The sequence below is a fragment of the Clytia hemisphaerica genome, unplaced genomic scaffold, assembly GCF_902728285.1.
Source record: "Clytia hemisphaerica strain Z4C2 unplaced genomic scaffold, Clytia hemisphaerica genome assembly, whole genome shotgun sequence".
NCBI classification, from domain to species: Eukaryota; Metazoa; Cnidaria; class Hydrozoa; order Leptothecata; family Clytiidae; genus Clytia; species Clytia hemisphaerica.
In genome coordinates this window covers 245,916-261,590 of record NW_027103430.1, presented here as the reverse complement: position 1 = coordinate 261,590, position 15,675 = coordinate 245,916, and the positions used below count along the sequence as shown (strand labels likewise).

The 15,675-nt window shown below is 35.5% G+C and overlaps 2 protein-coding genes across 6 annotated transcripts; one reads left to right on the top strand and one right to left on the bottom strand.

Annotated features, from left to right (window-relative positions):
• The first annotated feature begins 266 nt into the window (after positions 1-266).
• Positions 267-7,786, top strand: LOC136797969 (innexin inx3-like). Of its 5 annotated transcripts, none has more exons than XM_067054546.1 (6): positions 267-325; positions 3,532-3,857; positions 4,158-4,224; positions 5,192-5,423; positions 6,460-6,692; positions 7,004-7,786. In XM_067054546.1, the coding sequence occupies exons 1-6, from the start codon at positions 294-296 to the stop codon at positions 7,398-7,400; spliced, it is 1,287 nt and encodes a 428-aa protein (XP_066910647.1). In that variant the 5' UTR covers positions 267-293; the 3' UTR covers positions 7,401-7,786. The 5 variants fall into 5 exon arrangements, with proteins under 5 accessions (XP_066910647.1, XP_066910646.1, XP_066910649.1 ...); XM_067054545.1 differs by lacking the exon at positions 267-325 and adding an exon at positions 517-635; XM_067054548.1 differs by lacking the exon at positions 267-325 and adding an exon at positions 1,485-1,628.
• Positions 7,787-8,369: 583 nt separating this feature from the next.
• On the bottom strand, positions 8,370-14,484 carry LOC136797967 (uncharacterized). The gene is made up of 6 exons (XM_067054544.1): positions 14,313-14,484; positions 10,875-10,959; positions 10,043-10,182; positions 9,559-9,728; positions 8,835-9,102; positions 8,370-8,560 (listed from the first exon to the last, which is right to left on the bottom strand). The coding sequence occupies exons 1-6, from the start codon at positions 14,377-14,379 to the stop codon at positions 8,466-8,468; spliced, it is 825 nt and encodes a 274-aa protein (XP_066910645.1). The 5' UTR covers positions 14,380-14,484; the 3' UTR covers positions 8,370-8,465.
• Between the last annotated feature and the right edge of the window lie 1,191 nt (positions 14,485-15,675).

The window sequence follows — 15,675 nt, the reverse complement described above, 5'->3', positions numbered from 1 at the left end:
GAAATTTGCGAAAAAAGTGACCCTGAATGGGACTGAAATTCCAAAATTTTCTCAAATTTTCTACTTTTTCCCCAAATTTTCCAAAAATAGGCACCCTACGAGGGACTGATTTTTCTATTTTGGTGTTTTTGCGACCCTACCAGGGACTCGTGGAGGTTAAAAAAGGTACCCTGACCAGCGGAGCATCCCCGTAACCCATTTTGCCCTAGTACCCCCCCCGGGTTTTATAGTTTGAAAAAGAGTTTTTTCTCCACAAATTTTCAAAAATCATATTGACAAGACGATGAAGAAAGATGTCGGCAAACCAACATCCGAGCAAAAGCAAGTAAGTTCGTCCCATTTCCCATAATGCAATTCGTTCACACCTCTTCTACATTTCATTAACAAATTGTTTTCTTTTGCAAAACTTCTATAAAGAAACCTGCTCACACATTTGTGTTTTAAGATTTTTCACGATATTTTGTGAGATTCTTCGAATAGAAAACATTTTAGGAAAGCATCTTCATAAAGAATGAAAGACACTTCCTTCAAACACGAGATCTATTTTCTTCAACATGTCATACGTTACGAGTACAGAGCATTTAGTTTATGTACAATAAAGGAATCACAAGTTTTATTTCTTTTGCTTCATTCAGGTAAGGTCCTATGTCACCTACTCTAAAGTCTTTTCTGTCCACTGTTAAAGTTAGTACCGAGTTTATGTGTTTTTCTGCGACAGAGATGGTTAGCTTCTGATTTGTCTAATTCTTTATTGACTAAGGACAACGGTAAACAAGCACCCGATTTCACAGGTCAAAATGCAGGTTATTCCACAAACCACTTCAGTCATTCCACCATTCTCAGAAGTGCAAATACATAAACTCGCGACCCCATCATGGGCTAACATAAATATGCAACCCCACTAGTTTTATAGTTTTATAGTTTAACAACATACTAAAAATTTAAGAGTGAGCAGTACCTTCATTTTAAATTTTCATCCATTTCATTTATGGATGCATTGGTGTAGGTTAGCTGGTAGTGAGATTGAAGAAAAACTGACTTTTTATCAAATAGTAGCAATGGAGTTTTTTGTTGTTGAAAAATCTCGGTTGAGATGTAAGGGTTATAGGTCTTTTATGTTGAATAATTAAATATGAATCTCGGAAAAGATTTCATGTCCCCCTTTTGTGGTTTGCTATTTAGAACTGAGCCACAGCGGTGCCAGGAAGTTGAAAGATGAAAATCCGAGATCGAAAACAGTCAGAAAAATAATGAAATGTTCAAATGATACACCTATTTGAAGGCTATTCTTTGATACTGTAAAAGTATTGATATATGTTACATCGACTATCAGAAAAATAACAATCAAATGAAAAAGAATATTAGAAAATGAAAGTGAATAAGAATTGATGTTTTTGGTCATTAAGAGTCATTATCCTTTCAATAAAAGATTTTAATTACTTTCCAATCGGATCTGATACTTGAAGTTTCGTATTCTTCACTTCGTGTCAGTAGTACTTCTTCCTGACCGATTTTTGACGGCGTTGCCAGGATAAGAAAAACAAGCTTGGGTAGAATTTAATATGGTATGGTCCGCACGTCGAGAATAATTCTGCTGAAACACTAATGTTTGTCGTTCGATTGATAAGGTAAATTTAGTTATTTGCCCAACATTTTTTTCAGTTGAGAAGAACATCAGAGTTCATGACCGAGATCATAACATATATAAGTGCGTAAGATGGGTGGAATATATGTGCGTAAGATGTGGGTGGAATATGCAAAAAGGATCAGGTTTTTTAGGGAAGGCTTGAAACACTCCTGCCTCATAGCCCTTTTCTTATAACTTTTCCCATAGCGGAGATAAAAATTTCTATAAAGTCTTAAAGGGGACAGAAATTTTGTTGTTCTACGCTTAAAAAATCCAGCAGAAATGGTTTTTGACAATATTTTACACTGAATTCCAAATGAAATTCAATTGAAATTGTAGGGTATTTTTTTACCAGGAAGAAAAATTGGCCAATTTTGTTAGTAGGTTTGGGGTCCCGTCGGGTCTGTGACACGAGGATGTCAAGTTAGAGAATTGTTAATTCACACCGTCAGTCGCTACCACTACATGAAAAAGGTTTTCCCGTTCGGGAAATATTCCCCGTTAAGGCAATAGTTGCCTTTCCATATACAGTGATCCCGACTGACCGTCAGCCAAGGACCAAAAACGTGAAGTCAGCATAAAAATGTTTGGGTGGGTGACGAACAAAGCAATGGCTGAAGGGTAATATAATGCAGTTTCCCTGAAAACCAAAGCAACTTAATTTTTGACGTCAAAAGATTAAAGAGTGAATTTCTAATGAATAGCTCCATTAATCATCTTTTTTATAAAAGCCGCTCTTTTGCATGAAGATTAATGGCTAATTTTACTGATAACCTTTCCAGCTCAAAAAAACAATATAAAATCTGTGCTTGGACTGTCTGTAGCATTTTCGGAATGTAGTAAATTTATTCCAAAGAATATATATGAAAGTTTTACGAACGAATTTATTGTCAACTTGAAGCACCTTGACAACACTAAAAAAGAAAAGCATCACACCCATTTACCTTGAATGAGAAAAACTTTTTTCATTTTTACTTTTCTTTTCTTCTTTTGTTACTGTGACATTAAAATTTAAAAACACCAAAAAAAAGAAGATTTTTGAAGGAAGGGTTAATTAGACGTCCGTCAATTTTTTGAAAACTTCTTCAATCTTGAATTATTAGCGGTGAAGCAGAAAAACAAAGAAGAAGAAAATTAACATTAACGAGAAGTCCTTCATTTTTTGACAATTTTTTGATTCAAGACTTTGTTGGATGAGATTTCCATCAAATTAATTGGTGACCCTTTAATCATCACAATATTTTGCTCGACCAAAAACAATGAGGAAACATCGAACACAACTCTAAGGAAATGAACTGCAAAGCGTAAAACATATTTTTTCACTTCTTCATTTTGCCTAACCTTTCCCAAAATCAATTTAATACATTGTATCTGAGGGGATTTTGCTTTACTCAATTTCTTTTTAACCGACAAATCTAGACAGGTAAACAGACAGAGAGACAAAGTATTTAGATTATTTTGACCTTTTATTAAACCTTTTATAATTTGCTTCACCAGTACTATTTCAATTAACGGTTTTAAGTTTAGGAAAGATTTTTCACAAACGTTCGCTTTTTGTAAAGACATTTGTTTTTCATGAAGTCAGTCAGAAAGTTTGTAAAGTCAATCTAGATGCAAAACTTTTTACTACTGTATAGAAGGTTTGTCATTTAAGAAATTTCATAAGGGGACAATTATTATTGTGGGTACGATTTTTCTAGCATATTTTGGGAAAGTTTCGGTCTTACCGAAATTGTAATAAGCTTAGTGGCGTGCCAAAGAAAAGAAGATGTTTGTGAGCTTTTTATCTAATTAAGAGGAAGGTAGAATGAGTTAAAAAGGTTTGGTATGACTTATTGAAACCTACTCTTCAAACAGAGAGTCAGAAAAATGAGACTGAAATTTTGTTTCTTTTCTCTTTGCAGTAGATCCATGCATGCTTTAACCGAATCTGTTTGGGAGGTCATCTCCTGGAAATCCAAATCACGTTATGACACAGCCAGTGATCAATACACTCGCATCTTCATGCCAAAACTATTTATCGTGTCCTCTCTGGTCATGGCTTTTAGCTATTTCAATGATAAGTTAAACTGCATGGTTAGCAATAGACTTGATATGTCGAAAGAATTCGTCCAAGAGACGTGTTGGATTCAAGGTTTTTACATTTACCATGAGATGCACACAAAACTAAACGAATCTTCGTATTATGGAATTCCTGAGTATACTGGCTACAATGGAGTGAATCGCAAAGGTAATGACTTAATTGATTGTTCGGTGTGGAAATCACTTTTGACAACTAACAACACTTTTCCCTGTTTCAATTTTAGACCCAAAGACTGATACTGATCTTTTTTTCCTGACTATCTCTGATCATTGAAGCATCGTGTTCCCATCCTTCGAAATGGACCTTACCTTTCCATTTCTGATACAGCAATCAGCATCACTGAGTCAGTGAGACAGGGTTTGCAAACTTTAATAAAGCTATTTCAATTATCAAGTTGTTGACAAAAAAGAAATGTCTTAGTTTTTCCTTTCTCGTTTCATTTGGTAGGATTGTTGTGCTCAACCGTTGATCGAGCTGGCGGTAAGAATTATGAATGCATCCCTATGATACGAAGGTAAGCTCTTGTTCTCAAGAAATCTTTTTGGCTAAATTGATCCATTTAATTGCCAAACTTGATAAGGGTGGATGCTAGTTTCTTACTTCTTTAACCATTCAGCCCCACACGGAACCTTGTAGCGGGTACTTCCGAAACCGCCTTCCCCGCCGGTGCAAAACTTTTGAAATCTTTTTCTCAAAAGTGCCAAGCTTTGGGACTGAAAGGGTTGATACCCGGGGGGGGGGGTACTTAGGCAAAATGGGTGCCGGGTATGTGCCAGCCATAAGGGTACCTTTTCTCGTTCCTCAAAAGTCTCTCAAAGGGGTACAAATTCAAAAGTTAGTCTCTGAAAGGGTCCCAAAATCACGAAAATCAAAAATTTTGACCAAAATTTGGTGTAAATCAAACCAAAATTTGGAAAAAATGGACGAAAATTTAGGAAAAAGTCTCTCAAAGGGTCCTAAAATCACCAAAATTTTGTCTCTCAAAGGGTCGATTTTCGATTTTCGGCTCGGGTATACCCGTCACCTCGTAAAGTTAGTACTCCCCCCGGGGGTTAATAGCAAAGTCAATAATACAACATAGTCAGGTAACTTAACCAAAGCATATCAATTCTTATTTTAAAACATGTTTCGATATTTCATATCATCACCAGTAATTTAGTTCTAAAAATAAATAATAAAGTTTTCTGAATGTCGAGTACACCCCTTAAACGTGTTCATTCCAAAGATATTATCTCTCAGATAGGGAATATTTCCCTCTAGAATACATGCTGTCCAAATATTGGACAGCAAAGTCGGATTTCTCCTTTCCCACACTGCATGTTTTAAAGTGCTCTAAGACTGTAGAAGTCCTTAAAAGGGTTAATTGTCTGAATCGTAGAGGTACGAGTAGTATATGAGGATCACAAATCCGTTGAAGAATGCCAACAGTCTAAGTTCTTTATGAAAAAAGTTGATGATGAATTCTGTTATTTTTTTTCCAGGTACTTTTTACACTACCAATGGGTTCCATTTTATGTGTGCAGTCTGGCCATCTTTTACTTCTTTCCTTACATCGTCTTCAAACTTGGCAACGCTGATATGATCTCTCTGGTGGACACCGTCAGAGGTGGCGTTCTCAAAGATGTTGATAAGATTGCCAACAATTATTTCAATTATAAAATCAATTCGAAAATCAAGATGAAGTTGATTATCTGGTTCAATATATTTGTTAGGGTGAGTTGTTCAAAGTTTGCCTTCATATTAACACTATTTAGCTATTGAATCCAGTATCTTTAATGTCTCTCGTCTAATGTTTATGTTTTGATCACCGCGCACCCTATCAAAAGCTCATTTAAGGGCTCTGACCATAGTGAATTTTTCATAATTGCCGTGTTTAAAATGTGTTTTCTGACTGATGTAACCAACAAAACTATGGCATGTTATACATTTTCTGTTAGACAAACTATTCCTGAATCTGAAAATTCAAAAATTGCATTGAAAAAATTTGATGAAGAAGAAAATGAAGACTTTTGCGAGGAAGAGTATTTCAACTTTGAAGAGCTTAGTTTCGGCGAAGCAAAAATATTTTGAAAAGATTTTCGCAGTAGATGGTGTATCTTTTACCGAACAATAAAAATTTTTGCGGAAAATTTTTGTAAATGCTTCTTTGTCTCAAAATCTTCAAAATAGTGGATTTTCATCAATTTTCCATCTGGATTTTGCTTAAAAAAACAGTCATAACTTTTGACACATCTTTTTAGAAAAATTTTCCGCAAAATTTAAAATAGTTCAATTCTTTGCGGACAGTTTGAAAAAACTTTGAAACAAAAAGGTTAATTACCCATTAAAACTTAGGACTTTTTATAAAAGAAGGTGATGCAACATATTATTAACGTCTTTTTAAAGTTCATAACGTCATTTTTGCAATTAAGTTCTTAATTACTCTTAAGGGATTTGATTAAAAAGCAATTTATAAAGGCAATTCTTTGTTAAAAGTGTTAAAGAATCTAAAACATAACTTTCATGTTCAGATACTAAAATTAATTTTCTGACTATGGTCAGAGCCCTTAATATTCATCCCAAATCTGGATGAAAAAGATTGAAGCGGTGCACCAACCAGGGCAGATTCATTCTCTTACGGAGCCATTGCCTTTAGAATTACGTGCCATGTTGGAGACTCAGAATCTGCTAGGAGATTATCTTTTCTTGACGAAAGAGGCTGAAAATGTCCTTCTTAATAAAAGTAATTTATTTCTCATCACTCCCTTAGTTACTATTCATCTTGGTGAACGTAACGGGATTCGCGTTGACGGACTACGTCATGGACGGCCGGTTTCTATCGTACGGTATCAATTGGATCAAATGGAACAACTACCCCAATCACATTGCGCATGACATCGTGAAAAGACAAGCGCCCAAACCAGGCGATTATTTTTTACCATCCGTTGGAATGTGTGATATTCATGAAGCGTTACATGACAAACGTGGTATTTATGTTGACAAGTAAGGACTTGCATTTTATCTTCTGGTTCGTCCTTTCTCGTTATGTCCCATATAAGTAAAGTTTGGTAGTGCGTAAAATGTATACTAGAATAGCTTGAAGCTCTTTTCACATGCTATTACCTAAAACTACCAGGTGAATCTCTCTCCCCAAGCGAGAATCACAGGGGATTGTTATCCTAGTGCTTTCAAATGCTAATGAAATAGCATAGCTGATAATGTTAGATCAAATTTGGTTTTCACTCCTGTTGATTCTTTTCCTTACCGTTTTGGCAATCCAAGGACAGTAACAAGTCTTTTATTTTTCATTTCAGGCATAAAGTGATTTGCGAGATCAGTCAAAACATCAGATATCAATACATCTTCATCATTCTCTGGTTTTTCTTCTTGGTTGGTGTTATCACTTCCATTCTCGGTCTCCTTCACACTTTGTTTACAATCTCAAAATCACTATTCTGGGTGTACTATCCCAAGTTCTTCCCCAAGAAGTCACTCTCCGATCGAGTCCATTCACAACTCACTTTACGAGAAATGGAATATTTGGACAAGATACGATCTGTAGATTTAACCATGTATGGAGAAATATTGAGAGAACTGACCAGATTCAAACCAGACATTCAAACATTAAAGAGATTTCAAACACCAAACGGGTGTGAAATGATCACGCTTTTGCCGACCGCTCCTTTAGGTGACGTTCGTGATGTCGTGTAGACGGACGGTTTCGTGCAACAACGTTGGGAAACGTCATAAGATGGTCTATCTAACGTCTAAGATAACAAAGGAGCCGAGAAAGTGTGGAATTTTATTATGATTAAGTGGCAATTGACGGAGGAGTGGATATTAAAGATAGATAAGATCAGGGTCTATTAATATCGTGTATTGTTAATGCGTTTGTTGGTGAGCTCTCTCTCTGAAAACGATTTCAGGTATAGAGGAACCATTCAAAATTACTCCGAAAGAATACTTTGCTCAAAAGAAGAAAATGGATTGAATCAAACTTCAACGCATAAGGAATTTTGCTTTGCTGATTCTGTTGCTTGAATTATTATTTTAGTCGTTTTAGATTTTTAAGTGATAGAAGATCAATTAAAAAATGAGATGCCTTCTCCTTATTTCAATATTGAGACTTTTCCCTGAAATGAAAAGCTCTACAAAGGTAATGATTTAAACAAAATAAATTCTTATCGAATTCGAATCGGTTCTATTTCAACATGACCAAAAAATAATAACCATAATATAAAGTTTGCCATAAATAATCTAATAAATAATTGCACAAAATTGAAAATATACATATCAGTCTAGGACTTTGGTCCTGAAAGGGGTTGCAAGACCCATCACTTGAGCAATTGAATGAAACCAGGTCAAATCAGGAACAACACCAGGAAGCGATAAATTTTAATGAGGATCTAAAATAGTGCTTTTTCCAATGCCGTGGTTAAGAGAAAGAAGAAAAGCTAACTCTCCGATATCATCGGATAAAAAACTCTTTCCGTGTAACAGGGTGAGCGGGTGAGGGGATGAATACGTCACGAGCAGATGTCGACCCTCAGGTCTTAAAAAATAGGCTGGGCCGGAAAATTAGAACTACAATAGCATTTCATTTGCATAAACAGTTCCCTCAAAGGAACCATCGGGGGCGGGGCTTGTTACTTTAAATGGTTTCGTGTATCATCAACGTGGGTCAAAACATCATCAGCTCATTATAACAAATTCTCTTTTAACCATTTTTAAACCAGGTAGGTCAAGACAAGCGATAAAAAAACAGTTCAATGTCTTTCACATTCGAAGTTTCACTTGACAGCCATCTTTGTCCACCAGAAAATCCGTCAATTTTGCAGTCGGAATGACCAAGTCGTCCAGATGGGGAAAGCCTGCAAAGAAAGGAAAAGAGAACTCTAGCTGCAGTCTTTTTCAAAAAGTTTTATACCGGGTGTATCAAATAAGGTGTTCAAGTTTAAATTGAGGTTCTAAGAAAACTTAAAAGCTTTCTTATTCAAAGTTTTTAGAATATGACAAAATATTGTTTCAGCCCACTTTTCAAGTGCATCATTGAAGTAAAAGGTGCTAAAGGGTAGGAGCTAGGTACTTTAATGTGAAACAAACAGTATTATAATTGAGAAATTGATAATAATTTGAAAGACTGACCTGCGAAAGCACCGTACAGAAACGCGGCTGGAGTTGAAGAAGAATTGACGGCCATTTGTTTCTTCTCAATCATCTCACGATGTTTTTCCAACGTCTCTCGCTTCGATTTTTGTGAACTTTTCAACAAATCACCATCTATGACGTCAGGTGAGATTGGTGACGTCATAGTGACGCAATTCTGTGACATCATTTGTGACCTTATGGGACTGATGACAACATTTGGTGGATGGGATGTTAGTGGGCTGGTTGCAAAATGATTGAGGTTTTCCTGTTAAATGATATGACAGTGAAGGAGAATTAATAGCGAATCTCCTTTTAACTTTTGAATCAGAATTTGTTTAACAGTATACAATAAATACAATACAGAAAACTCGATTTATTTGCATTATTTGCAACGTTGGTTTTTTTACAGGTCATTCGAATGAATGCGAAGAAATCCGAATAGATGATTTTTTTCGATGTTCCGATTTCCTTCAATGTTTTTAGACGATTGACTGATTGACTGATTTATAGCTTAATAAGTGAACGAACGAACGAACGAACGAACGAACGAACGAACGAACGAACGAACGAACGAACGAACGAACGAACGAACGAACGAACGAACGAACGAACGAACGAACGAACGAACGAACGAACGAACGAACGAACGAACGAACGAACGAACGAACGAACGAACGAACGAACGAACGAACAAATTTTAACAATAAATAACGTGCAATACCTTTCCAAGTTTGTTATTGATTTCGATGGGACTGAGACATCTTCTTTTTGGGTATTCCGTAGTTTTATCTCCGTCGTATAAAGGTTTTGGAGAAGAGGCAATATTATCTCCACCATGTAAAGAATCTTGGGAAGTCTCGATCTCATCTTCTTCTTCGTTCACCGTGTCGTCTGAGTGAAAAAGAAAACAAATTTGAAGATCATCATTTTACATTAGTTTTTTCAAAGTTATTCCATGATGAATTTTGCTTTCTGATGACACAGGGTGATTTTGAATTCAGGGAATAAACATGGAGCGTGATCATTCTCCTTTGTATAAAGTACTTGAATTTATAGGAAGTAAAATTTTTACAAGAATGCAGATAATAATCTGGGAAGTGGGGCTCGAACTATGAAAATATTTCATGGATGAGAAAAAGATACTGAAATTCTTTTTCCTGCTTCGCCCGATAATTTCATTTCCACTTGTGATGAGAGCTACGAACCTGTCGCTTCTTCTGCTTGAGGAGGGAGAAGGAGATAGTGTTCGATCGATTGGCATGACGACGAATCTCTTCCCAAACAATCTACAATCCAAGTTGACTTGAAGATGACAAACTTCTTCTCTTTCACCTCACGCAGAATCCTGAAGAAATAAACCAATGAATTCAAAAATACTTGACATTGTAAAATTCAAGCTTAGAGCCCCTGCTCACATTTTTTCTGATTGCACAGGATATCAAAAATCAATAATCAATAATTTTTCAGAAATAAGTAAGATGTAGGCTGTTTGCCAATCTTACAAAACAAAAAGAAAATATATTTAAGGCTTGAGGACACGAGAAGTCTTTTTCGCATTGGTGCAATGCAAAATGCTCCATCCCACCAACACAAGAAAAAAGTGTCTGTCCCATGGTTTCTTTTTTGTTTCATGTGACAAAAAGTGAGGGAAATACCCAAAAGACACGCTGATTTTTACCCTGGGACAAAAGTGAGATTTCACTGTTATTGGTAGAAAGGAAGATGGAATGGAGACACGAGAAAGCGTTTCAGGTTGGTGGGATGGAACATGTTGCATTGCACCAACGCAAAAAAAAACTTCTCGTGTCCCCAAGCCTTTACTTGATTTATCTAAAATGTTTCAATATTTTTAACAATATTAAACTGAAAACATTATGTATGGATTGTCTGAACTATCAAAGTTTAAAAGGGAGACATTCCTGACATTTTAAGGAATACTTAATTGTCCAAAGAAGTTATAGAAAGGCAAAAATCCAAAAAGAACTTCATTTATTCAACAAAAACAAGTATTTGAGGTCGTTTACGAATGCATCATACTTTACAGTATCAGGAACATGAAGGTCGTCACTGAAGATGTATTTCGCCAGCTGGATGGTTCGGCTCAACTTTCCTCCATTCGAAACTGTCGAGAAAGAAAAAGAGAACATCTGATGATGAAAAGATTTATTCAAATTTTCTCAAGTCTTCATATTTCTAGGTTTTTATCGACCCTCAAAAGATCATTAGGTATGAAAATAGTCAGGTTTACAAAGATATCAGAAGAAAAAAGTTTTAGCATTCAGGTTAAAATCTACGTAAAATACTTTCTAATTTATAAACAAAAAACTCGAACCAAAAAACCCGGAAAGTGACAAATGAAAAATCCTCTTCAAATATTTTTGTTCGAAAAACAATGGTGTTTTCTAGCACAAGACCTTTTTTTTACCAAAATGTTTCATTGTGGATTTAGGGATGTCCACATTTCCAAATTCGTTAATTCGAGGTTTTTATTTGTACTTTTTTCCCGGTTAATTTGTGACAATTTCGTACACGATTTATGCAGGTTATGAACAATGGTCAATTCTTCAAATGCGACTTCACAGCATCACAATATTATGTATAGGTTAAGAAAGTATTGAATTCCAATGAATGTAGTCTTAAAAAAGAACTCGTCAATAAATTATGTTTTAACTTTGAAAAAATTCTGGTCCCAGCTTATAGGACCTTTTTCATAATCACTTACTTTCTTTGAAAAGTTTGATATTAAGCAACCTCAAACTGAAAATTTTAAGGGACTTTACTATAATTTTTCACAGGAGCTTCAAAAATGCTAACGAAAAATGAATAAACTACAAACAATTAGGTAAACGAAAAAGGAAGATTTTCACTTTAGTTGGGGAAATTATTAGCATTTGACTTGATCTCGCTCTTATGATTTTCACACTTGTTTCAACATCTTTGAAGAACAGCTAACATCACTAGAGTTAAAAAAGTGGATTCAGAAGCCCCTTTTGAGTATTATTTTAACATTACCCATAACTTTCTTTACGCTCATAAATGAGCCTTAACAAAGCAAAAGAAAGATATCATTCTTAAGGAGATAAACAAAACAAATTTGGTAACTTCAAGAAACTCTAAGGTCCTTTTGTGAGTTATTATTTAGCATTGCATGAAAGACAAAGAGGAGATAAACGATACCTCCAATTAGTGCAAGAATTTGAAAATAAAACTTCTTGGCAATAAATAAAAAGATCTTTTACAAATCATGTTGAATAATTAAAGGGATAGTCTAAGATTTAAGTATACCTGTTCTTATACATGGGAAAACGTGATTGAATTTTGTCAACTGGTACGAGTCTGTGTCAGGATATTCCACTTCAAAGTTTTGTATTGAAATATCTCAATCCTGGAAACCATCTGATTATCCCTTTAAAAACTCCAGCATCAAAACAATGACAAGAAAAAAATTAGGCTCACTTATAATAATGATGCATCAATGTGTGATGGAGTTTTTAATTATTCAACATGACATTGTGATTAGCAAAAGGTGATAAAATAAGAAAAAAAGATCAGAAAGCAGTGTTGTTTTAAATAATTTACTAGCCAATATTTTGTGTCCCATCAAAAATTATTTTTCATTTTTTTAATTTCATTTATTTGATAACATAGGTTACAAAAGGGCAGACATAGCTGATGTGGACCTACAACATAAAATTTAATAAATTAGAATAAAAATGAAAATATTTAAAAGTTATACCGTCTTAAAACCGTATGTTAAAAATCTATAAAATCTAAAAAAGGTTCTGACATAGAGGTTTAATGAGCAAGGCATGAGCATGAGCAATAACCCTTTGTCAAGTTACACTTGATCTGCTTGTTAAAAATTACTTGCCTTCTTCCTCTACAATAACCACGTTGATCTTTCTGAGGAATTTTTAAAAATTGGGTGTTTGGGCTAGTTTCATAAGTATCTCTAAAACCAATTAATATAAAGATGAACTTTGGCATACAAAGCCACCTTATAACAAGTCAAAAGTAGAAGAAAGATTTATTCTTTATTATCATTTTATTTATATTTATTCTGAGCTATTTTCATAAAATTTGGCTTGAACATAAAAATTTGAGTCTGATTAATCCAGTCACCCAGACTTTCCCACTTGATATAATGGGAACATGGGAATCCAACCTTGAAGCCATCCAGGATCCTGCTAACCTGTCAGCCAGCAAAAACTAAATGACACTTATAAACTCAATTTTTCTACCATTGTCCATAGAAGACAACTATCTTTTTGACGAGGGCACCCATTTGGATCTATTGTTAATTCATTTAAAGTGGTGAACGAAGTTGCGGAAAGATAAAGGCGCCCACTGCTTTGAGGGTGGTAATGCCAGAATGCCCAATATGATCAGCCAACAGAAGGCAAGTTTGTTGTCATGCTCTCCACCTTATAGCAAAAGCGCGAACAGCATTTCACGGTTATAAGGATATCTTATGTGCTTAATTCAACTTTGAGTGCTTTATTGAAGATTAAGAAGGAGAAAAATAAAAAATGCACTGGTTAATTTAGTTTTTTTTAAATGTTTGTTCTCTCATTGTTGAAAGTTGGAGATCTTTCTACCGTTGCAGCCAATTACAGGCAATCTGCTTATACCTACTACCGTCAACCTCCTCTAACTTGAGACTATCTGACAAAACATGGGACGGCAATTCGGCCACCATTTCACCGAACCTCCAAAGTCATTTGATTTGAGTTAATGAAGGGCGTATTAAAAAATACATTATTTCTCTTTTGCACCGAGTAGGCTTTTAAATTGAAAAATGAAAAAAATCTGTAGTGGAACATACAAGAGTGTCTGGAACGAAGAAGAACAACTCCATCAAAAACGATGGAGCGTTTGACTTCACTCACGCAGCAAGTTACACACTCGTTATTTGTTTATCCCATCGGGCGATAGGCGGTTAGGCGCGGGTGTTCTCTAATTCTCCAATCGGCGTCCGGTCATTTTGAATGAAAACAAAAAGTTAAAAAGGGCGCACTATCAGTGAAAGTTATCGTGACATGTTATGACAGAAAGTGTGGCGTGGCTGATAAACTTGGTAGAAGTATCAAAACAAATTTGTTGTCAAAGAGATTTAACAGTAAGTGAAAATACAGGCCAGATATCATTCAGTCCCATGTTTCGACCAATAGTCCTAAGTTGGAGCAGTTGACGGTATGTTTACTATAATGTCTAGGCAAAAAATGGTAAAAAAAAGATGTAAATGTAACTTTTTTATGAGTGCGGTTTTGATTTTTTTAATTGTGGCGCTGTGAATGCGAACTCGCCAAAATATTCCTTGAACTAGACCTTTCCAGCTGGAGACCTTTAGGAAGGCAAACGCAACAGTTGACTATCAAGAAATTGCAGACAGTGCTGTTAGTGGGTCGTACTTTTCTCACCTTTTCCATGAAATGTTGTTTTATTGTAGAATTTGAAATAGTTTCAATAGCTTACCCCAAAGATCTTTGTTGTCATCAGAAACACTAGATGAAAACCATGCTTTGAGTCCATCAAAGTGCATTCTGTCAAGGAATCTCAGTGACCTGTCTGCGAAAGATAGTCTGGTAGTTGTTAGTATAAAAAGCTGCAAAATCGAACTCGAACTGAGCAACTGAGCAACTAAAAAAATACAAAACTGACATCACCATCAAAAATCGACCTACATGGAAGAAGAAAGTAGTGAGAATATCATCAATATCGGTCATTACAGAGTGTTGCTCCACAACTTTATCTATGAGCTTCTTCGCGCCATTTTCATTTACACATTTTTGAGGGGGTTGTTTCGTATCCGGGGGGGGGGGGTACTTAGGCAAATGGAGTACAGTACAGTATGTGCCGCCCTTAAGGGTATCTTTTTTGGATCCCCAAAGTCCCGTGCGTTAAGGGTTGGAAAACTCAGAAAATCAAATTTCAGTCCCATTAAGGATCGGAAAAATAGTATAATTTCAGCTTTTTATCCCCTGCAAGATCGAAATTTGGTCAAAATTGGTCAAATTTGTCCCGTTAAGGCTCGTAAAATGCTCAAAATTTACCTTTGTTTTCTCCTTTTTAGTCCTGGTAAGTGTCCAAAGGTCGAAAGTCGGCGGCACCCCCCCCCCCCCCGTCAGCTCACAACCCTAGTACCCCGGCCCGTATTCACAATGCTAATGGCGATATAGGCACTTTAATTTAAAGATTTTTATATTTACAAATTTTAAGCCTTGGAATACAGTTATCAACTTACCATCAGATTTATCCTAGTGACTGAAATCAAACTAGCTTAGATTTCTAGGCTAGGGATTGTCGGTAAATAGACCCAGTAGGGTCGTGGAGTGTGGAAACCAAACATAATTTTCTCGAAAAAGTTACTGTCATACGTTAGAAAGACATATAATAATCGGCGAAAAGGCTGTTTTTTTACCAAAACATTTCTTTTAGGTTCCAAATACACGCCACCCCCCCGCTTGTTAATTGTTCGAAACTTTTCCAACCCCTTCGTTTATTCGAACACCCCCGTTTAGATGGAACCTAAGAGTTTCCAATTTTCCAACCAATGCTTCGAATCTAACAAACCATATACCGTTGAAAAGATAATTCAGAGAACTATTTGTTCTTTGGTGCTAGAAACTTTATGTTTGGTACAGAGTCATTTTAAAGCCTCCTATTTTCTGATATATAATTATTTTTTACATTGAAATATTGCATAGGAAGTTTTAGGTCTTACTTAAAAAGTTGCCCGATGGAGTGAAAAAACAGCAAAAAGCGGTGTTTTTTACTCCAACGAGCTATACTTTCTAGAGGCTCTAGCCTTCGAGGCGAAAATTTTAAAGGAACAATA

Coding starts and splice junctions, on each gene's coding strand:
- LOC136797967 (XM_067054544.1), bottom strand. CDS start 14,379: ATGCACTTTGATGGACTCAAAGCATGGTTTTCATCTAGTGTTTCTGAT. Junction 9,103..9,558: donor TCAATAACAAACTTGGAAAG/GTATTGCACGTT, acceptor ATCATTTAACAG/GAAAACCTCAATCATTTTGC. Junction 8,561..8,834: donor TCTGTACGGTGCTTTCGCAG/GTCAGTCTTTCA, acceptor CTTTCTTTGCAG/GCTTTCCCCATCTGGACGAC.
- LOC136797969 (XM_067054545.1), top strand. CDS start 589: ATGTACAATAAAGGAATCACAAGTTTTATTTCTTTTGCTTCATTCAG. Junction 4,225..5,191: donor TGCATCCCTATGATACGAAG/GTAAGCTCTTGT, acceptor TTTTTTTTCCAG/GTACTTTTTACACTACCAAT. Junction 6,693..7,003: donor CGTGGTATTTATGTTGACAA/GTAAGGACTTGC, acceptor TTTTCATTTCAG/GCATAAAGTGATTTGCGAGA.